The following is a 21,625-nucleotide window of genomic DNA, read 5'->3' as shown; positions in this document are numbered from 1 at the left end:
GCCCAGTCCAGGGTGTACCCCGCCTCTCGCCCAAAGACAGCTGGGATAGGCTCCAGCACCCCCGCCACCCTCGTGAGGAAAAGCAGTAGAAAATGAATGAATGAATGGATTGAATTTTCCACCACTGCTAACTCCCACCACAACAATATACTGCCAATGTATATGTTTGTAAAGGTAAATTCGTTGATACTCTGATATTGAATCTCATTACATTGTACAGGAGTGACTAACGTGTGTCTGCGTGGTATAGAGAATCGCTGAACAGATTCTGTACAGTTATTTGAAATTCCATTAAACCTGCTTTATATGCAGATGCTTTCTTTTTATATCCACAGTCCCTTCTAAGTGGAGGCTAAGGCATTAATTCAGATGAGACATTTAGCCACGCCCCCATGAGGAGCTTCCGCATTGTCGTCCTCAGCGACTGGACAAACTACTACAACCACACGTTGAAAACAACACAAACAATCATCAGCACCCCTTGTCTCACAACTGTAAAGGTATGTAAAGTGTATACAAAAACAGACATTATTTTTACATTGACTAGAAATGTGGACGCTAGTTATATACTGGAAATGACTTCGCTTGGGATAATAAGTAATAGTACTGTATAGCAATAAGGACAAGGCAATGTTGAAAGATAAACACGTTTAACGTTTTATGGCTTCCAAATTGACTGACGGTCGATTAACAACCGTATTTTAACAAAAAGCAATATTTGCTTGCAGCACGGTGATGACGTACGTATCAGCTGACGCCTCGGCTCTTTCGAGCAACGACGAGCCACCAGATTTAATGATTTATGTAGCGTATCATTTATAAATAAATGTGTACTACTGTATCTTACTGTGTATTACAAATTAAGCTCAGTTATAATGCGCAAAAAGCTTCAATTGAATAGGAAGTCGGTTCTCTGCCTTCCCCAGTGCATCCTGGGGAATGTATTTTTCCTCTAAGGTTGACACATTCTGTCAAAAATGACAGTTTTCTTCTTTTGTTTCAGTGTATTTGGATTTTTTTTCCATACATAAAGGTTACTTACAAATAATATTTTGTAACTACACAGATATTTTCAGCACAATGAATGTGAGAAAGGTGGAAAAAGCTGTTCTGAGTGTGGAGCAGTCTGAGGGTGTTGGTGCTCGCGTCCGCAGAAGCATTGGTAGAAAGGAGGTATGGCATGTGGCTAGTATGGCTACCTATTTCATTTTTTTTTAAAGTGACCTATTGTGCTTTTTCTAATTATATGACATATAAATGTAGTTAGAATGTTGTATTCTCATGTTAAACAATATCAATGTTTCAGATAATGAGGTTTACGCATTTGGAAGTGAGCCCTGAAAGAAGTTTGGGATGGCTCAAAATGCTCAGTTTCACAAAGCGTGGTAAAACTGACCCTTTGTGACATCACAGAGGGTCGGACTTCCTCATATACAAACTCTCTGACCTCCTCCAAGCTCTGCTTCCTCCGCCCTCCCCCAAGCTCTGCTACTCTGTTTACGAAACAAGCCCAGGCAGAAGTTATTGTATTTGGTCATTCCCAGCAAGAGAAAAATATTTTCATCTGTCAACAGCATTTCACACTGGACTATTTTTGAGGCAGCGTGCTCTCACCGGGAAAGGTGCCCTCACGTCCGGCTCCTGAGCTCCACCATACCAATGGTGCCTCTGACAAAATGTGTCCCACAATGAGTGCTCTTCCTCGGGCAGGCGAGGTTGCCACACGTCTGGCTTCTCCTGAGTTCCACAGCACCAGCGGTGCTACGTTACCACAATGAGGTCATAAACTGCAAGTCAGGGGTCTGCAGCCAGTAGATCATGAGCTGCCAGTAGCTCCTAAACACTTCAATTAGCTCTCCAAAGACTTAATTCATTTATTATCAACTCCTATACCCACTATATTAGGGTTTGTTTGTAGTTAAGAAGCACTTTGGGCGTGTGACCAGAGTGGGCGTGCACGGAAGCGGGCTGTGGGTGGAATAAATTAAAACAGACCATTTTGGCGGTAAGCACAAATCCAAGGAAATGCAGCTGGAATAGGTGCAGTTTCTGGAAGATCTATATAGCTTTGTGTGCTGGTTATTGTGTGTAGCTGCTCTATTAGAGTCCACAACTCAATACAAATGGTCGAAAAATGAGCATAATAGGTCCCCTTTAACAAATATTTCCACTCCAATGTATATTTTAATTTTAATTGTTTGTAAATTACACCCCACAGACGAAGTTTTTTTTCTTTGAAAAATGTTTCTTTCAGCTGCAGACCCTGGATCCATTTCTGATGTTGGATGAGTTTCGAGTGAGCAAGCCAGCAGGGTTTCCAGACCACCCTCACAGAGGATTTGAAACGGTGGGAATATTTAACTTCATATATTTCAAATGGTTTAAATGTATCTTATCAAGTCTCTAAACTCATTTAAAATAACTTGATTTAATTTGATATCTGGTGCTGTAATGCGGCATACTTCTACATTTCATGGTTAAAGGACATCGGTTTGATTCACAGCCAGTGTTGCGTCAGCAAGGCTGTCCGGTGTTGACTCTCTGTGGTACTCTAGACAGAGAAAAGAAAATGGAAGGAAAAAGATTTCATTTAAACATTCATGTCTTCATTTTGTATGCTGCTCAATCCTCATTAGGCTCACAGTGATATGCCTACATGTTATCTGACTTTAGGCGACAGGCAGGGTCGCCAGTCAATCGCAGGGCACATATACTGAAGACAAACAACGTTCATACCTATGAACAATTTAGAGTTGCCAATTAACCGAACATGCATGTTTTAATGACATGTGGGAGTACCTGGAGAAAACCTACATACAGGGAGAACATGCAAACTCCACACAGAGGTGTCCAATGGAGATTCAAACCCAGATCTTCCAGATCACGTTCATAGTAATGAACGTATGAGCAAAAGCACAACAGTATATATGCCGGAATTAGCTGCAATAGTTACATTTAATCTCTTGTCCTAAGGCAGGTACCATAAAACACATAGATGTTTTTGGAATGTGGAAGGAAACCGGAGTACCCGGAGAAAACCCACGCATGCACGGGGAGAACATGCAAACTCCACACAGAGATGGCCGAGGGTGGAATTGAACCCTGGTCTCCTAGCTGTGAGGTCTGCGCTCTAACCACTTGTCCACCGTGCAGCCCATTCCAAAAACATGTTAGGTTAATTGGCGACTCCAAATTGTCCATAGGTATGAATGTGAGTGTGAATGGTTGTTTGTCAAAATGTGCCCTGTGATTGGCTGGCGATCAGTCCGGGGTGTACACCGCCTCTCTCCCGAAGACAGCTGGGATAGGCTCCATCATACTAATCGGTGGCCAAACTATCGGAGCTGGTATTTACTTTCAAATGCTGAAAAGAAAAAAGTGACAACAGTTTTGTGCTCTGTAAAGACATCTAGTATATCAATCTACCAGAAATACATTTTGGAAGTATTTTATTTGGCAGATCTAATCTCCTCATGTGGGTGTGCGGAACTATTCTGCCCTCCCAGCATGCAGCTCTGCAGGTGTGTTTGCTCACACTCAGATGACTTCTGCAATGATACAGCTGTGGTGAAAGATCACAGGCAGCTCACGGCAGGAAGCTGAGCTTTCCTCCCTCATACAAAGATGTTCCTTATTTATTTCCTGACCCTGAACTCAGAACTTCTCTTCCCGGCCAGCTTGACCACTGGGGTGGACAAAATAAATGTGTACAGTTTATGCATGAATAATACCTGGAACACAATATTTCATTCATTGTGGTTAACCACCACACTATATTGTGATACTAAACCCACAGTATTACCCACAGTAGCTACTATTTGTTATTGGGTTTTCGCTAGTGATGCATCACAGTGTTAGCAACTATATTATATATGAGGAAATTAAGCGTGTTTGCTTCAACATTTTCCATATTGTCTTCTACTTTACTATGTTGTTCCACAAGCAGGTAACATACGTGTTGGAAGGCGTCATAGGTCATGAAGACTTCTGTGGAAATTCAGGGAGACTCCAACCCGGGGATCTGCAAGTACTTCAAAACTTTTTATTTATGTTTTATTATCTGTTAACAGTGCCACATGTTAGTTAGGGACATACTGTATAACATAACATAATTTTTTTTCAACCCGCCCCCCCAAAAAAACAACCACAGGAGCATTGCAGTTTGGACAGTGCCTTAGATTTGGAAACTATCCTTTTGTGTGTGCTTGTCCAGTGGATGACTGCAGGACGGGGTGTGGTTCATGCAGAGATGCCCATGTCTGAGGGTCCCTTGGTGGGTTTGCAGCTATGGGTGAACCTATCCAGGCGGGACAAGATGGTAGAACCAGCCTACCAAGAGCTTCGGAGCTCTGAAATCCCCAAACCATCCCTGGGAGGCGTCACTGTGGCAGTGATATCTGGAGAAGCCCTAGGAGCAAATGTATGTTTGTATGCGTGTTGCTAACATTCTGACTTATTTGTTAATATATGTTGTTTTACAGTCTAAGATCTTCACAAGAACACCAACGATGTACCTGCACTTTGTGCTGCAGACAGGAGCTCAGCATGTGCAGCCAGTCCCTTTAGGTAAGTAAGGATAGGTTTCAATTATTAGACACAGCTGGACTCCAACTTGGACATAATTTGTGTCGTAATTAAGCAATACTGTTGTCTAAATTACATTTGTCAATCCACACAGGTATCATATCATCGGAGTTGCACATTACTTACAGACATTTAGTCCAAATGCAGAAAAAGTGTATTACAAAGGATTCTGTAACAAAAAGCATCTGGTATCTTCTGCATTATTCGAATTGCGTGGCAAGCTTGACACAATGAATTATTGCGGCCTCTGCATGTCGACAAAAAAGTAACCAACACCCCACTTAAACAAACTTGAAGAACAACTGCACAATCCTTATGTGAAACATGAACACATACTGTATTTCTTTCCCTTTTATATGCATTATTACGAGAGAAAACAAGTAAGCATGAGCTAGCTAACAATGCACGTCATTGGGCTCTACCTATTTTCACTCACCGTGTCTGGAATGCGAATAGACATTTCCCACCACAATCAGTGGGTCTACCTGAGTTTTTTGAAACACTGGTAGTCTTTCAAAAAACCCTAAAATGCTAAAGCTACTTACCATTCAGAGATGTCTTCAAGTAACCTCTTTTCTTGAGAAACTTCAGATTGTCCAGTCTCTACTTCTGGATTGGATTTGGGATCCAACACATATGGCTGTATGTTAAGTGGACATTTAAAAAGAAATTAAATTGCCGTTTATAGGACTTTACCAGCTATCCAGAAGTCCTCGTGAGCACTTGGGAGTGCGACCAATCACAGTGGAGTGGGCGTTTTTGGAGGCAGACTACGGGTGGAATATTTTGGTTTTTTTTTTTTATTAAAAAAAATAATAATAAATAAAATAAAAAATAAATTGCAGAAGCATGAAACCCAAAGAAATACAGTTGGAATAGGTACAGATTCTGGAAGATCTAGAAAGGTTTCTGTGCTGGTCATCCTGTGTGGCTGTTCTATAGGAGTCCACAACTCAATACAAAGGCCCGAAAAATGAGCATAATAGGTCCCCTTTAAAAACAACTTGGGTAGACACATTGATTGTGGTCAAAAAGGCTATTAGCAACTCCAGACATTGGTCAGCTTGTAATTTGAATGCAGGCAAGATGCTAACTGTATGCACACTCTATAATGCTACACAGACAACCACTTACTTACACAAAATAAACAGTTAGGACACTGATAAATTGTTGTGTACAGCTTGCGCTTTTGACTGCAAGTAATGTTGGAAAGGCATCGGACTTCAGCAACAATTTTGCAGATAGTCCAGCTGCGCCAAAACAACCACTTCTAGTCGCCTCTTTAGGTATGTTAGCGGTTCTTCAAACCTGAACAAATATTTACCGAAAGCCATTAGCGCTAGCGCCATGCTAACACAGTGAAATCAAACCAGTGAAACAATATAGCAGAGCGGGAGGAAGACAACCATGCAGCTTGTATCCGGAATGCCCATATAAGGAAGTCCAGTTCACTGTGATGTCACAGGGAGCTTTTTCTAACACAGGGAGTGTTAGAAAAAGCTCTCTGAAACCGAGCGCTCAGAGACAACCCAAACTTCTTTCAGGTCTCACTTCCAAATGTGCAAACCTCATTATCTGAAACTTTGGCATCGTTTAACACGAGAATACAACATTCGAACAACATTTATAGGTCATAAAAGTCGAAAAGCATCATAGGTTTAAAGGCAGCACATGTTGCATGATTTATCAATTCTTTGACTATCAAAATAGTCTTTGACTTTGATGATTTTAAGAGAATGATCATTCCATTGTTAGATATCAAAGGTGTACCACATCAATAAATATACGTATGTTTCACAGGATGGACTGCTTTCATTTACACTCTATCAGGATCCATTCATGTTGGTGAGTTGTAAGTTTACATTCAGAATAAGCCTAGTTTTATAGTTGCAGTTTTACAGTAACTAGGATTTCTAGCACGATGTTATGAAGAAAATGTTTTCTTTTCATGTGATCACTTGTAAGTGATGGACAGGGGAGTTTCATGGTCAAATTTGATCAACAAATGGGATTTGTGGCATACAGATCACTTATGGTGCATGACAAAGCTTAGGATAGTTAAAAAAAAACAATGAAGGAAAAATAATACCGTCAAGCTGAAAATAAAACATGAAAACCTACATTAAGAACAGACACAAATGGCCAATGTTAACATTCTTTGCTTGGATACGTGCCATCGCAATCACGCTCTGTCTCCCTCCATTCGCTTCCCGATGGTAAATACTTGATACAAATATTTGTGTGATGTCAGTCCAAACTCCCACATGTCCTACTTTGAAACTTCAGAAATGGTGCTGATCCTCTGCCCACCCCCACCTTGTGTTTAGATTTTCAACGTGACATTTTACCCAGCATCATCAACTTTTCAGTCATCCTCATTCACATTGATTTTGCCATTAAACAATGACATGTGCTCCAAACTTGTAGAGTTCTATAGTTATGGCGGCAAATACATTATGTATATATATTATGGCTTCATATCAAACATACCGCCTGATAATTTTAACAAAACAATGCTGTAATAGTCTTACCGTTGGACTTCAAGAAAAAAGCTTCCACCTCATTGAGTTTTGTGTGAGAGGAAACCCTTTTAGACAGGAAGCTTATACACAAAATCTGTTTATTTTTACACAGACAGGCTAATTAATCTTCTCACAAAATGTCATAAAGGTTTTACTAGTGACTAGAAAAAAAAATAGAAAATTACAGTCAGATGCTTTACTTACACCACAACAATGAACATTTGAATTTAGTGAGTTGACTTAGTTCCGGGGGTGTCCAAACACACAAGGCTGCAAACTGAATAATCAAATGATGCCAACCCCAAGTGGATATGCAGATGTTTTTTTTATATTTAAAGGAAAAACAGCCTGAATTTCAGATTTGTTTTATCAGTGACTAAGCAAATTATTAGTATGAACTTTTTCTACTCACATTTCACTTTTTGCTGTTTTTTTTCATATTCATTCATTTTTTTCTTGCAATATTCTGACTTTATTCTCATTATTTTGACTTCCATCCATTTTCTATACAATGCACGCTGGAGCCTATCCCAGGGAGGTGGGGTACACTGTGGACTGGCCGGCAGCCAATCACAGGGCACATATAGACAAACAACCATTCACACTCACATTCATACCTATGAACAATTTGGAGTCGCCAATTAACCTAGCATGTTTTTGGAATGTGGGAGGAAACCGGAGTACCCGGAGAAAACCCACGCATGCACGGGGAGAACATGCAAACTCCACACAGAGATGGCGGACGGTGGAATCGAACTTAGTTACGCACCATGCAGCCTATTTTGTCTTTATTATCATAATTTTTATTATCATAATTTTCCAAAAATCTACTTAATTTTTTTCAGATTCATAAATTTTTTTTCTCTTAATTCCATGTCATGACACGACTTTCTTAATATCTACTCTACGCCTTTTTTCTCTTTAGCTGTATTTTCATTTTCTTGTTTAATTATGTTTTTAAAATGTACCAAGGGTCAATAAAACAAATTGCTGTAAATGGCCCCCAATTCAGACTTTGTACACCCCCTGACTTAGTTGTACATATGTGTATGTTAGGTAGCAATTTAATTAGTGGACTCTTTTCAGGCTCTGTTGAGGAGCAGCAGAAGTTTGAGCCTCATCACACCGTGGTGTTTGGAGATGGAGATTGTGTCAGATTTGAAAACAAGGTGATATCACATTATTGCATTTTTATTAGTTAATGGACTTGTCCAGTGACAATGAACAGTAACATAAATATTTGAATGTTGTGTCACTCTATAGATTTGTCTCTAAGCTCACTACGACTACCTCCCTGGCCTCCATTATGTTAAATTGGCATCATAAAATAAGTCCTCCTCTTTTGTTGGCTAGCCTACCCAACTTATGAACCACTTTGGGTCTCTGCCTCGGCTGCATATCTGAGGGTCACTGCTATTTGGTGCTATGTGTTGGTTTGCATATGTAAATCTAAACATTATGTGTCCTACTCAATTCACTTCATTTTTCATTCAGGGACCTGAAGTTTGCAGTTTTGTGCTGATAGCTGGAGAACCCATCAAAGAGCCTGTGGTTAAACATGGTAAGTTTGTCAACATTATTCTCATGCGGGTAAAAAAAAAAACAATATTTAAAGCTTTGTGTTTACACTTCAGGTCCGTTTGTAATGACCACACACGAAGAAATCAATGAGGCTATCAACGATTACAGAAATGCTATTAACGGCTTTGAACAAGCCTTAAACTGGAGATCAAAGATCAGAGACTGTCGCTGACCACCATTATGTTATTTTTACACTAAACCCTTTCTTACTTGATAGCTGCTTGACATATTTATATAACTTATTTTTTATTTCAAACATATATAATATAGAATGCGTTTTGTCGCCTGTTCGACAGCAGCACACAATGTGATGATTCCAACATTTGGCTTCTGTTTGTAGAACGCAAACATTGTAGCAGTGGCATCATTTATACATATTTTAAGGGGACTGAAGCCCTCCTAAAATATTCTATTTATTCTAAATAATTGTGTTATAAACAATATATGTTAATGTTTTCTCTCACATCCTATGCATCTCTTAGGGGCTACGCCTCCCCTGTCCTTAAAAGCTCATTATGCCTCTTCATTGTCACATTTCTAGATATTCTTGTTTAGGCCTTTTAAAAAAATAAATATGTTGAAATAAATCCTTGCAATGTCTACAGATGTATGTGCTTTTGTAGTGAAAAATAATTTGTATTTTGCTGCACACACATGGTTGATGCCATGACAAAGAAAAACAAACTATAATACAGGCATGAAGTATCATTTCTGTGCATTAAAATGTGTTTGTAACACACACCAGTCCAAAAGCGATTTCAAACATGTATGTGACAAAAAAATAATTAAATAATACATTTTAAAAACTATATTAGGAAAGCAGGAAGTGAACAAATGTAACAGTTAGTGATTGTAAAAGTACCAGATGGAGGGGTAGGATTTAATAAGCTTCCTAGGCGGCACAGCGGTCTAGTGGTTAGCGCGCAGACCTCACAGCTAGGAACCCAGGGTTCAATTCCACCCTCGGCACCCTCTGTGTGGAGTTTGTATGTTCTCTCCGATTTTCTCTGGGTACTCCGGTTTCCTCCTGCGTTTCCAAAAAACATGCTAGGTTAATTGGCAACTCTAAATTGTCTATAGGTATGAATGTGAGTGTGAATGGTTGTTTGTCTATATGTGCCCTGTGATTGGCTGGCGACCAGTCCAGGGTGTACCCTGCCTCTTGCCCAAAGACAGCTGGGATAGGCTCCAACACTCCCCCGCGACCCTCGTGAGGAAAAAGCGGTAGAAAATGAATGAATGAATGCTTCTTCCTACTCTGATGCATGTTCAAATGAAATAAAACCATTACCATAAACACAAATGTGGAGTGGCCTTTTAATGTGGCCAGCCTAAGGCACACCTGTGTAATCAACATGCCGACCCTGTGAGGTGGCCGGATTATCTCTGTAAAGTAGAAGTACTCAATAACACAGATTTGTGAACAATTTTTAGAGAGGTAGGCGTTTTGTGTACATAGAAAAAGTTTTAGATGTTTGAGTTTGAGAGCAAAACCAAAAATGTTGTGTTTATACATTTGTCAAGTTTGTAATGGATTCTTTGGCACATGCACCATTTTTCTACCAAGTTTCATCAGTCAGTGTAGCGTTTTTTTTTTTAAATTAATAATACTGTTAATTGTACTGTACTTTTCACTTTCTGTCTTATCAGGGATCACCACATACTGCTAAAGATCATCTTCCTTCGGGATTCCTAATGAATTGTCCAGTGAGTGTATTTCCTCCAGCATGTTTATTTATTTCAAGCGGGGAGGGGTGTCCCATCTGTGGGACATGGGCGGTGCTGCTTGCTTGTTTCCCCTCACATGTAACCAAGGTCTGGATCACATTTAAAACACATGTCAGTGATCTACGCACGTGTGCTTTCACAACTCCAGAGGAAAATACATGGCGACTGGATTTTAACTAGCAAGTGAAATGAGATAAGAAGGTGTGAGGATCCGCAGCAGTGGACAAGATTTCGATGTCACTTTCTATTCACAGATAGATGAGAGGGAACAGACTTTTGCTTACTCCATTTGGACAAAAGAGAGAGTGTTGGTAAGAAGCCTTCAAGGGAGTCTTTGATTTTTATGAGGCCATTTTCAGCTACTACCTTGTTGCCTCGTTATTCAAGCGGACACTTGAGGTTCTGCATCAAAGCTTCACAAGTTCGAGGTTCCAAGTTTTAAAGCCCCTACATTTGGCTGGCGGGTGTCTGGGGCTGCTGCGACAGGTTACGTCTGGCGCGCACACACACACGCACGCACGCATGCACGCAGCGTCCTGTACAGCTGTTAAGGGTTGAGGGTTTATGTAGCACTTACCCCGAGGAGGTCAGCTGGTCTGGCAGTCAGACAGGCAAGACATCTGTGAAAAGAGGACAAGTTCATACTGTACTTCTCAGAGTCAAGAGCAGAGCTGAGGGATGCTGATGAAGATCAAACAGACTCTTTGTAGAACCTCCTGCTTGGTGACTCTGCTGGTGGAGCTCAGCTGGATCAATGGGAGCCTCGGCCTGCACAGAGAGGGAGGAAGTAGAGTAAGTGACGTACGTCTGTGGTTTTAGCAAGCTTGTGAACAATTCTGAATTGAATTGAGAATGTTGTCCAAATTCAACTCCCATGAATCTGAAATGAAATTGAATTGTTGTGAACAGACATTAGCATTGAAATTCAGATTTGATTTGAAGGAATTAAATTTTGGTTTAATCAAGTTTTACAGTAAAAATCCATACGTGACTGTTTTACTATACATATTTCATTGAAAGATATTAGTGTGAACCTCATGTACACGCTACATTTTCAATATAACTTTGAAATTAGGGAAAATAATGGAAAAATACTTTATTTCCCAGAATGTTTATCCAAATATTAAAACTGGGGAGAATTTTGTGTTTCATTTTAGTGTTTGTAAGAAATATGTAATATTTAAGCTAAAACCTTTGTTGAATGTGACAAATACTCCCTGTAACTTCTTACTTGGTTACTTGGTTCATTTAATTTAAGGAATTGCAATGAATTCAGTTGCACTTCCAGTAATTCCAATTCAACATTCCGTGGGATTGAGGCAATTCAATTGAAATTCCAAATTTTGTACAAGCCTCATCCACTTTTTTCATAGATCTGCACTTGTCCAATGTAATATAGGACACACATATATATATATATATACACACAACAGCATAACATTAAGGAGTGCGGGAGGATACAAAGTGTTAGCGATACTAGCTTAGCTATGCAAGCCCTTACCGTCATTTTAGCCGGTTATTATACTTGTCTATTTGCTGAAAAAAAACAAAATGATCAAACTTTACAGCTCCTGTCTGGAGTGGATTGAAAGTTAGCAGAACTCCAGGCTTTATTTTACAATGAGTTGCAAAGCTTAATTTTTTTTCCTCAAAAATGTCCTCTGTGAACGGTGAGTGTGTACACGGGTTATTGTTCGGGTCAGATAGTATCATATTCATGAGGAAGGAAGTTTGTCCTTAAATAAATAAAAACCCCAAAACTGCAAATGTGACTGTTTAAGGGCATGGCAAGGTCTCACTCCGATCATGCCGTTGTTCTATGGAACAAACAGAGCTAGGTACTGCAACCAATTCACAGAGTGAATCCTTTTCCTGCTTGTCTGGAGGAGAAAGATGAGAAAAACATACATGCATGCAAAATTGTCAAATACATTTATTTATTCATTAATTTACTTATCATCCCTGGTGAGAAATAAAAATCTGAAACTTCAAAAATGACCATTTAAACCTCTTTGGTAAAGAGTGGAGTAAATAATAGGTCATGATAATAGACAAGAGCTCACGCTTACAGGTCTTAAATAGGCTGTAGGAACTAGGGATTCCATCCATGTTGTTTTCCTTGATCTCATTATTTGAGTCTCCCAGGCACATGCTGTTTTACTTCCCCCTTTCATAGCTCCCCTTCAAATATCGTCATCACAATCTCTGGAGCTGTTTCTCATTAGCTGGTGGAAGCGGCAAAGTGTAACCCCCTAATTGTTTCTCCTGTAAGTGGCTAAATCCACCAGCACAAACAATGTTTTTTTATTTATGTTATTGTACCTTCACCTTGGCGTTATACTGTCAGCACTATTTTTGAGTTAATAAAAAGATGACAAAAAGTGGTGTGTGCAGGTAATGAAGCAATGGGAAAGGAAGGTTCGCTCAGCCTCCAGCCTTGATGAGTTACTCAGACTCGCAGACTTCCCCGACTGGAAGTTGTGGAAGTGTCGCATGAGACTGCAGCAGTCTGAGACTCTATTCTCACCACCTTCGGCGGGCTCCCACCGCTCCACCCGTTACGCTGCAGAGTCTTACAGCCTGGAGATACTGAAAGGTTGGGCACAACAGCTCATGTCCTGTTTGACTGTGCAGGGTTTGTTTTTCATTCAATGGTTTGTCTTTTATTCATGCAGCCATAGATGAGGAGTGGCAGAGGACACAGTGCATGCCCAGAGAGACTTGTGTGGATGTGGCCAAAGAGCTGGGAACGGACCCATCTATGTTCTTCAAGCCACCTTGTGTATCTGTTCACAGGTTGGTTTAACAAAAAGGTCACATTCACAACATAAACTGGATATTCGCCTTTAATGTGAAAATACTCAGGTCAAGAAAGTTGAAGGTTGCGGTCAAACATGTCAACACACAAACTCAATTTACCACCTCCGAACATGGTACTGATTCTTTTTTGGTACCGTTTGCCCTCGACATTCAGGGTCCTTCAGGGACAGTCTTTTCGTAAGTAAGTTCCCTTTAATGGCGGCAATTTTTTAAATGCGCGATTAACATGCACTCCTCCTGTTTGACCCTCGGCCCGTACTATAATTTGATCGAAGCACAGTAACTCAGTAGCCACAAGCTGGAACAAATATTGATGGGAAATGGAGAAAGAAAAGAGTGTTTAGATTGGTAAAGTTAGCTTCAAAGCCCTGGCACAATGTATTTCAATGTTTAATTAAATTAAATTAAATGACATTAGGTTTGCAATATGGATGAGATGTTTTATGTTTCTTTTTACTAACTTTCATTCATTCATTCATTCATTTTCTACCGCTTTTCCTCACGAGGGTCGCGGGGGCTGCTGGAGCCTATCCCAGCTGTCTTCGGGCGAGAGGCGGGGTACACACTGGACTGATTGCCAGCCAATCACAGGGCACATATAGACAAACAACCATTCACACTCACATTCATACCTATGGACAATTTGGAGTCGCCAATTAACCTAGCATGTTTTTGGAATGTGGGAGGAAACCGGAGTACCCGGAGAAAACCCACGCATGCACGGGGAGAACATGCAAACTCCACACAGAGATGGCCGAGGGTGGAATTGAACCCTGGTCTCCTAGCTGTAAGGTCTGTGCGCTAACCGACCGCTGCTAGGTTAATTGGCGACCCTGTGATTGGCTGGTGACCAGTCCAGGGTGAACCCAAAGACAGCTGGGATAGGCTCCAGCACCCCCGCGACCCTCGTGAGGAAAAGCGGTAGAAAATGAATGAATGAATGAATTAATGTATTTCCATCTGTGATTAAATGTGATTAATTTTGAGTTAACTATGGGCAAAAAAATGCAATTAATCATGATCAAATATTTAAATCAATTGACAGCCCTATTATAGACACATATAAAATATATTTTAATAGGGCTGTCAATGTAGTACATTGTTAAATCAGATTAATCAGGTTAATTATTCATGATTAATCACCATTTGCAACAATGTTTGAAATGTGCCCATTTTAACAGAAAGATAAATGACAGGACATGATTAGTATATACCATTTCATGGTGTTGGTTCCGGATAAAAATTTGTATTTCAACAAAACTTTTCCTCATTTTAGTCATCATAGGTTCGAGATTCTTTCACGAAAAAAAAGCTGACACATTTGTTGTGTATGCTCTCCAGAATTTCTCTGTGATGTACGTCTCTATTTGACTTGACATCTTCATTTTGGACAGATATTATTTCAGTGATGTGTCTCCCAACTGGCAGATGCAGTGGCTGTTGCAATCAAGAAGGTGTCACGTGCAGAAATACAAGTACAGTACTGGTCAATAAAACTGTAAGTTGGTCACTCCACATTTCTGTACTGGCTTTAGCAGAATAAATCACCATGGGTTCATTACAGGTCCTTAGTATAATTCCATTCAAGTTTGTACCAGAGCCAGTGCTGATAAAGGTCGCTAATCATACAGAATGCAGATGCATGGAGCCGGCCATTATACGGCGTAACGCTCAGCCTCAAAGTAGCAGTGGGTGAGTCCCAATTCTTGTCAGTTCGCGCTCTGAGATTAATGTACAGTATATGATATGATTGTTGTATCCATCTGGTTTGTTTTGCAGCTGTTCCCTGATTGGACAGCTGTCAGAGGCAGAGGATTCCAGGAGACTTTGTGTCAGTGGGTGGATTTGGGATTGTGCAAGTGACAGATGTATACCTTACCCCTCCAGTAGACCAGGTGAAGGATTGTGTGCTCACTTTTTGTGGTCATATTGGACCCATCCCAAATAACAAAAATGCATATTTTTGGTTCATGGTGACTCTTGAACTGTCCATAGGTGTGAATGTGATGTAAATGGTTATCCTAAACCCATACGAGGTAGAAATTGACACTGCAGTGTCAATCAAAGTCATAATTTATTGATACAGCTCTAGTATTGGAATCCATTCTACCAAATGCAGTTCTATAGTATGGAAATTCGACTGCTGACTATGAATAATATTCCCTCCTGCTTAGAGCTTCCAATGACTTCATGGATGCCCGACTGTGAGATTGATGTGGATCACTGTGACTGTATTGCAATACCTGAGCCAACTCCCCAGCAAAGACCCATCCAGCTCTGTCATCTTAACAGTTCTATCTGTGCACATCGACGTCAACATTTTGACTCTGCATCCTGCAGGTAGGAGACACCAAAAAAACTGCAGAGTTTAGCAGTGGGTTTCCGTCACCTCATTCATGTATGTTTAATGTATCTTTTATTGACAGATGCAAGTGGCCCAAGTAGCAGCCCACTGGCAGAATGAATTAGGACAACCTGCACGCCAATATTTTTGGAAGCAGAGAATAGAGGCTCATAATTTATTTACAGTACTATTTATGTTAATCACAACAATTAATTAAGATTATATTAACTCAGAGGACCATGTTAATTGATTTTTTTAACATGTTGATTTTATATTCCAATCAATGTACAGTTGTTCTTTGTGCACTGAATATTTAGATTATTAAAAGATTATTTTTGTAATTTAAGTTGGTATCGTGGCTTTCGCTCAATTTTCACTTGGCATATCAAAAAATAACAACATAAAATATTGTAAACCTCTTGTAATTCACAACAAGCTGAACATTTTGCAAAGGTGCATAACAGTTACAACGAACGTTATTTGTTATATTTGATTACAGTATACAGTGGGTAAGTGTACAGGCCTCATAGCTAGGAGACCGGAGTTCGATGCCTCAGTAATCTCTGTGTGGAGTTGGCATGTTGTCCCTGTGCATCCGCTGGTTTTCTACGGGGACTCCGGTTTCCTCCCACATTCCAAAAACATGCTAGGTTAATTGGTGACTCCAAATTGTCCATAGGTATGAATGTGAGTGTGAATGGTTGTTTGTCTATATGTGCCCTGTGATTGGCTGGCCACCAGTCCACCTGAAGACAGCTGGGATAGGCTCCAGCACACCCGCGACCCTCGTGAGGATAAGCGGTAGAAATATCCTATCCCAGCTACCAGTACACCCTGGACTGGTCGCCAGCCAATCACAGGGCACATAAAGACAAACAACCATTCACACTCACATTCATACCTATGGACAATTTGGAGTCGCCACTTAACTTAGCATGTTTCTGGAGTCCCTGGAGAAAAACAACTCATGCAAACTCCACACAGAGATGCCCGAGGGTGGAATCGAACTATGGTCTCCTAGCTGTGAGGCCTCTGGGCTAACCACTTTCCACCATGCAGCTCACACATAATACATACAAGTGCAATAACTGACATTTAGACACCTAAAACATACAGAAGTACGTAGTGTAGATAAGACTACACTTTGTACAAGGCTCAACATTGATGAATGAAATCTAATGTTATGTAAGAAAGCAGACATGTAGACACACTGTGCACAACTTCTTCTCGTCTTCCTACTATTTACACAAAATCTTCCTGACAGCATGGCTTAGTCGCGTCCATCACGCTCTCACTAGCCATGGAGTGACGTGTGCTGTGGACAGAGGTCATACGCATGTTGTAATGCAGGCTGGAATTCTGGGAGGAGGATTTGGTGATCATGCAGCAGCAACAACACAGGTGCTCGTTGAACTGCCTCTGGAAGGTCTTGCTTAACAGGTACAGGGCAAAAGGATTGAGGCAGGAGTTGGTGAAGGCCAGGATACGAGCGACAACGCTGCACACAAGGTGAACCAGGGACGTGTCCGCCTCAGGGATAATAAAGATAATACATAGAAATAATGCATTAATGGGTGTACAGTATATTACATCATGGAGGTGTATCTTAATGCAGTACATAAGCCTGTCCTCTAGATGTCAGGATTGTCCTTTCAGTGAAGGTGTATTCATATGCGTGTATTTATAGCTACTGTACTAGGAACCTTTCTTCGATAAACAGGTGTGTCTGGAGGGAGGAGCACACAAGCTGGCACACCAGGTGAGGTGTCGTAATGCGGTGTCCGAAGGCCAAAACAATTCAGAAGGCAGAGAAACTTACGGAAAACACTAAAAATAAAAAAAATAAATCGGGGAAAAAAGGAATGACTTGACTTCCGAAAACAACAACAAGGAAAAAAGGTATTCGCTCACATCACTGAAATACAATACTGCTGCCACCCTCCTCTTACAGGGCTCCCAATCTGCCCAGAATGTCCCACTTTCGTCCTTGGGTGAGTCTACAAAACAAATCTAATCATGAAACTCTTAAAACTGGATTTCAACACCATCATCTGATGCGACCCCACTGCTACTACTAATCTCCATAAAACATTAACCCATACACATATTTCCCTACCCGAACCCAGGATTAAATACCCATCCAAACTTACAATCCCCTCCCACCATCTCCAGTACATGGTATGGTCTAATGACATCACCAAACCTATAAAATCCAGAGAATCATGGCGGCTCCTCCCCTATTGTTCACACAACACAAGTATCCCCAGGTAAGACAAACTCTGTACACTTGTTCGAATTCCTATTTAGCCTGGATTAACACAGCACTATTATCAGTGACATACCTCCACAAACAATGACATCCTGAATACAACAACACAAGGGACAAGTGATGAGTTCTAACTCATTCACTTTGTCGGTATCATTGACATGTCAGAAGTAATGAACACTAAATTAGCACTTTTGCATGTTATATGTAAAGAGCAATACGCGGTGTATAGAGTGGTCATACAGTAACTGGAAATGTAATGTACAACTGACCTCAACTTACCCAAGCTGGGCTGAGTTACAGCTACAATGGTTCCTATTTAAATTTGTCAAAATGACAAAACAAGTAATTCCAAGCTAAGGTCAACCTTAGATTTTACTATTATTTATTGTTGTAAGAAATGTCTGAGTGTGATGTGCGGTTCTACACCATTATAACACGTACTGTTGTGGCAAGTGGGTGTATATCTTGCCTATGCCTACCTCTGAGTAGTGATAAGAGCGGTATAAGAAGATGACATGACTGGGCAGCCAGCACACTGCAAAGAGGCCAACAAATACGAACACGGTCTTGGCCAAGCGCTTTCTTGATTCAATCTGTTGGTGTTTAAAAAGAAATGGTCAAATGACCTATAAAATTAAACGTATAAATTCAAATATGTAGCAATGAATCTAAAACCTGCTGCGTGGCGTGCATGTTCCCCTCCACAGGCAGGTTGATTGTGCTCCTCATCAGGCTGCCAGCTATGGACGTGTAGTACACAGATATGACCAACAGGGGGATGATGTAGTAAATGAGGAAGGAGGCGGTAGAGTGGATTTTTGGATGGAGCTCCCCAACATGGGGATATGGAGCGCAGGTGACGAAGCTCTCATTCTTGGAGGGGATGTTGAATATGTGAAGGTCAGAGAATATAGCCTCGGGAATAGCCAGAACCAGAGACAAGAGCCAGATGAGCGCCGCCTTCAGGACAATGCTGGTTGTAGTGTTTCTCGTTTGGATGTCCAATGGCCTCACAATAGCCCTGTACCTGATTTGAATATGTGAAGCAATGAATAAGCAAGAAGGTTAGTCTGATTGTTGTATTGACATCCTTAACCGCTGCTCAATATTTGCATTGTGATTATATGCTGTAATGTCAACTTGTTTTCCATCCATCCATTTTCTATGCCGCTTATCCTCATTAGGGTTGCAGGGATATGCTGGAACCTATCCCAGCTGACTTTGGGCAAGAGGCAGAATACACCCTGGACTGGTTGCCAGCCAATTGCATGGTAAACCTGTCTTACAGATCACTTACACACATACACAGTACACATATATCTGAAATAATATTGAGACTTCTGATCAATCCATGTCAATTTCAGACTTTTCAGAATTTCAGAATTTCAGATTCATGATTCATGAATCACAGATTTAAGCCACACCCATTTGTGATTAAACCATTGTATGTGATGTTTGTTTGTTCAATTAGGGGGCAGGCAAAGAGTTGTTTTTTTATTTGTGATGAAGGTGTTGATCTGAAACCTGTTCTGCAGTTATGTACAAATTATGCTCTCCGCTTTCATGAAAAGAATAGAAATAAATTAAACTAGACAATGACACGTGAATGCTGAAACACTGAAATAAAACTGTAAGTTGTAATTTAGAATGAACACGAGAGCCGATAGGAAGCTGAAGCTGGACTGAAATGCTGTGGAAATACGCTAAAACGTAGAATGAAAGTAAGAGTAGCTTGAGCCCAAATCGGGAACTGAACGATCCATCTCTGGGTCTGATTCCAAGCACTCTATGCAACTTTTGGCACAATTGGGGTAGCAGTCTGGTATGCCAGTCTAGCGCAATTTCCCATCATGCTTGCTTAGTTAGTGTTAAATGTTGTGTATTAGGTTTTTTGTCCTTCCGTCATTTATTTTTAATGTATATAAGTAAATACCCAGTGTGTATTTAAATACAAAGCGTGTATTCATTTATTTGTTCTCTTCTATTTATCTGACACCATGACTATAGTTTGAGTTCTTTGCAGTTGTCCCTCCTTCTCCCCGTACTGCTTTGACTTGTGATTTGCATACACTTAAGTACACGGCCTACTTTGTGTACTGTCTGTTAGTGCCAGGTATGAAGTAGCCTACTCAAGTAGGCTTTGAGCAAATGTTAGCATAAACTGTGGACAACATTCTCCCATTGTTAAGAATGTAGTGGTTTGCCTTTGCAATCCTAAATCAAAGTTATTGTTAAAAAATAGTCTTCGCCATTCAACCTTTGAACCTAAATAGTGAATTGGCGGCAGTGATAATACAGATAAATGTTATCAATAAATCGGCATTTGCTGTCATTTCAGCATTCACACAATACAATGTAGTGCATATTCTCTTACAAAATTATCATTATGATAAACATGAAATGTGCAAAGCTGTAAAAAAAAAAATCCATGTAAACAGTGACTTTAAAAGAGTTGGTGCAATGGTTACCTGTCAGCAGAGAGCGCTGTGAGAGTGAACACGGACACTCCAACTGAGGTGAGTTGAATGAAGGCGATGGCTTTGCAGCCGATTCTCCCAAACATCCATTCCTCTGTCAGATAACGGCTGGCATCCACCGGGGCACAGGTCACCAGCAGCAAAACATCACCGAGCGCGAGACTCGCCATAAACACACTGGGGACATTACAGACAGAATTGGTAGAGCAGAGCGTCCTGATGAGGGTGATGTTGCCGACGATTCCCAGCAGACCGATGACTCCATACAATGAGGCAATGGCCGCGCCGGACAAACTCATCTCTGCTCGGCTTTGGAATGAAGACATGTTGTATGATCAATATGAATACAGGTGCACCATCTCTGCCAACTCAGATGAGACCTACTATCTTTACAAATAGTGTGGTGAAAATGATGTGTCCAGTGCCTGAGAGTTTGAATGAGCATTAGTGGTATGTGGGGGCTGGTCCTCAGCATGATAGCCAATAGCACACAAGCTGCAATCACTGTGAACTTTATATTATTAGGTCCTCAACATGCATATTATTTACAACTGACCTTTAGAATTTATTCAACCTATGTCATTATGGCAGTGATTCATGTGCGGAGGTAATATGTCACCAAATTCATGAACTAAATAAAGCCATCTCCTTTTTTTGAAAATTCCAAATGAATATTTTTGCTGTTTGCATTGCATAGGAACAAAATGCCCTGCAGGTCGTGACCTTTAGAATTTATTCAACCTATGTCATTATGGCAGTTATTCTTGTGCGGAGGTAATATGTCACCAAATTCATGAACTAAATAAAGCCATCTCCTTTTTTGAAAATTCCATATTAATATTGTTGCTGTTTGCATCGCATAGGAAAAAAATGCCCTGCAAGTAGCTCGAATCTGCTTTCTTAGTATTTGTTTTTCCTTTTAATTGTGGTAATTGTTTTTAATTCTGTAAAGCACTTTGTGTTGCATGTCTTTGCAGGAAATGTGCTATACAAATAAAGTTGATTTGATTTGATTTACGTCCTTGGTCAATGCAGACTTCACTGAGGTACTGTCATTATATTCAATAACTTGTAAGTGTGGTGTGAATGGTTGTTTGTCTATATGTGCCCTGTGATTAACTGGTGACCAGTCCATTGTGTACCCCGCCTCTCGCCCAAAGACAGCTGGGATAGTTTCGTGAGGATAAGCGGTATAGAAAATGGATGCATGGATGGACTTGCTCTAAATTGCCCACCCTCCTAGTGCCTAAGTCAGGGTTACCTGTTGAAATCCAAAGTAGTCTGCCTGCTTGAACATAAT

At 40.5% G+C, this 21,625-nt stretch overlaps 3 protein-coding genes across 5 annotated transcripts; 2 read left to right on the top strand and 1 right to left on the bottom strand.

Annotated features, from left to right (window-relative positions):
- The first annotated feature begins 366 nt into the window (after window positions 1–366).
- pir (pirin) lies at window positions 367–12,779 on the top strand. 3 transcript variants are annotated; one of them, XM_058089662.1, is made up of 11 exons: window positions 367–500; window positions 1,067–1,173; window positions 2,255–2,347; window positions 3,947–4,027; window positions 4,214–4,420; window positions 4,482–4,566; window positions 6,385–6,429; window positions 8,193–8,275; window positions 8,601–8,667; window positions 10,338–10,394; window positions 11,073–12,779. In XM_058089662.1, the coding sequence occupies exons 2-10, from the start codon at window positions 1,081–1,083 to the stop codon at window positions 10,355–10,357; spliced, it is 774 nt and encodes a 257-aa protein (XP_057945645.1). In that variant the 5' UTR covers window positions 367–500; window positions 1,067–1,080; the 3' UTR covers window positions 10,358–10,394; window positions 11,073–12,779. The 3 variants fall into 3 exon arrangements, with proteins under 3 accessions (XP_057945645.1, XP_057945644.1, XP_057945643.1); XM_058089661.1 differs by lacking the exon at window positions 11,073–12,779 and having other exon boundaries at window positions 10,338–10,473; XM_058089660.1 differs by lacking the exons at window positions 10,338–10,394; window positions 11,073–12,779 and adding an exon at window positions 8,741–9,475.
- On the top strand, window positions 11,073–16,030 carry vegfd (vascular endothelial growth factor D). The gene is made up of 8 exons (XM_058089659.1): window positions 11,073–11,207; window positions 12,810–13,011; window positions 13,091–13,211; window positions 14,664–14,733; window positions 14,800–14,927; window positions 15,015–15,130; window positions 15,410–15,575; window positions 15,662–16,030. The coding sequence occupies exons 1-8, from the start codon at window positions 11,094–11,096 to the stop codon at window positions 15,678–15,680; spliced, it is 936 nt and encodes a 311-aa protein (XP_057945642.1). The 5' UTR covers window positions 11,073–11,093; the 3' UTR covers window positions 15,681–16,030.
- Window positions 16,031–16,550: 520 nt separating this feature from the next.
- On the bottom strand, window positions 16,551–20,624 carry grpr (gastrin-releasing peptide receptor). The gene is made up of 4 exons (XM_058089777.1): window positions 20,317–20,624; window positions 18,524–18,875; window positions 18,328–18,441; window positions 16,551–17,109 (listed from the first exon to the last, which is right to left on the bottom strand). Exons 1-4 carry the CDS (start codon window positions 20,622–20,624, stop codon window positions 16,822–16,824), a joined length of 1,062 nt encoding a protein of 353 aa, XP_057945760.1. The 3' UTR covers window positions 16,551–16,821.
- Between the last annotated feature and the right edge of the window lie 1,001 nt (window positions 20,625–21,625).

This window comes from Doryrhamphus excisus, chromosome 12, assembly GCF_030265055.1.
Source record: "Doryrhamphus excisus isolate RoL2022-K1 chromosome 12, RoL_Dexc_1.0, whole genome shotgun sequence".
Lineage (NCBI taxonomy): Eukaryota > Metazoa > Chordata > Actinopteri > Syngnathiformes > Syngnathidae > Doryrhamphus > Doryrhamphus excisus.
Note: the sequence above shows the minus strand (reverse complement) of the source record. Positions and strands in the feature narration are given on the sequence as shown.

Excerpts from the sequence above, each read along its gene's own strand:
- grpr (XM_058089777.1), bottom strand. The coding sequence starts at position 20,624 with ATGAGTTTGTCCGGCGCGGCCATTGCCTCATTGTATGGAGTCATCGGT. Across the intron at positions 18,876-20,316 it reads ACAGCGCTCTCTGCTGACAG|GTACAGGGCTATTGTGAGGC; the intron begins GTAACCATTGCA and ends TATTCAAATCAG. Across the intron at positions 17,110-18,327 it reads GCTCTTATCACTACTCAGAG|GCGGACACGTCCCTGGTTCA; the intron begins GTAGGCATAGGC and ends ATTATCCCTGAG.
- pir (XM_058089660.1), top strand. The coding sequence starts at position 1,081 with ATGAATGTGAGAAAGGTGGAAAAAGCTGTTCTGAGTGTGGAGCAGTCT. Across the intron at positions 2,348-3,946 it reads CTCACAGAGGATTTGAAACG|GTAACATACGTGTTGGAAGG; the intron begins GTGGGAATATTT and ends TTCCACAAGCAG. Across the intron at positions 6,430-8,192 it reads ATCAGGATCCATTCATGTTG|GCTCTGTTGAGGAGCAGCAG; the intron begins GTGAGTTGTAAG and ends GACTCTTTTCAG.
- vegfd (XM_058089659.1), top strand. The coding sequence starts at position 11,094 with ATGCTGATGAAGATCAAACAGACTCTTTGTAGAACCTCCTGCTTGGTG. Across the intron at positions 11,208-12,809 it reads ACAGAGAGGGAGGAAGTAGA|GTAATGAAGCAATGGGAAAG; the intron begins GTAAGTGACGTA and ends TGGTGTGTGCAG. Across the intron at positions 15,131-15,409 it reads TTACCCCTCCAGTAGACCAG|AGCTTCCAATGACTTCATGG; the intron begins GTGAAGGATTGT and ends CCTCCTGCTTAG.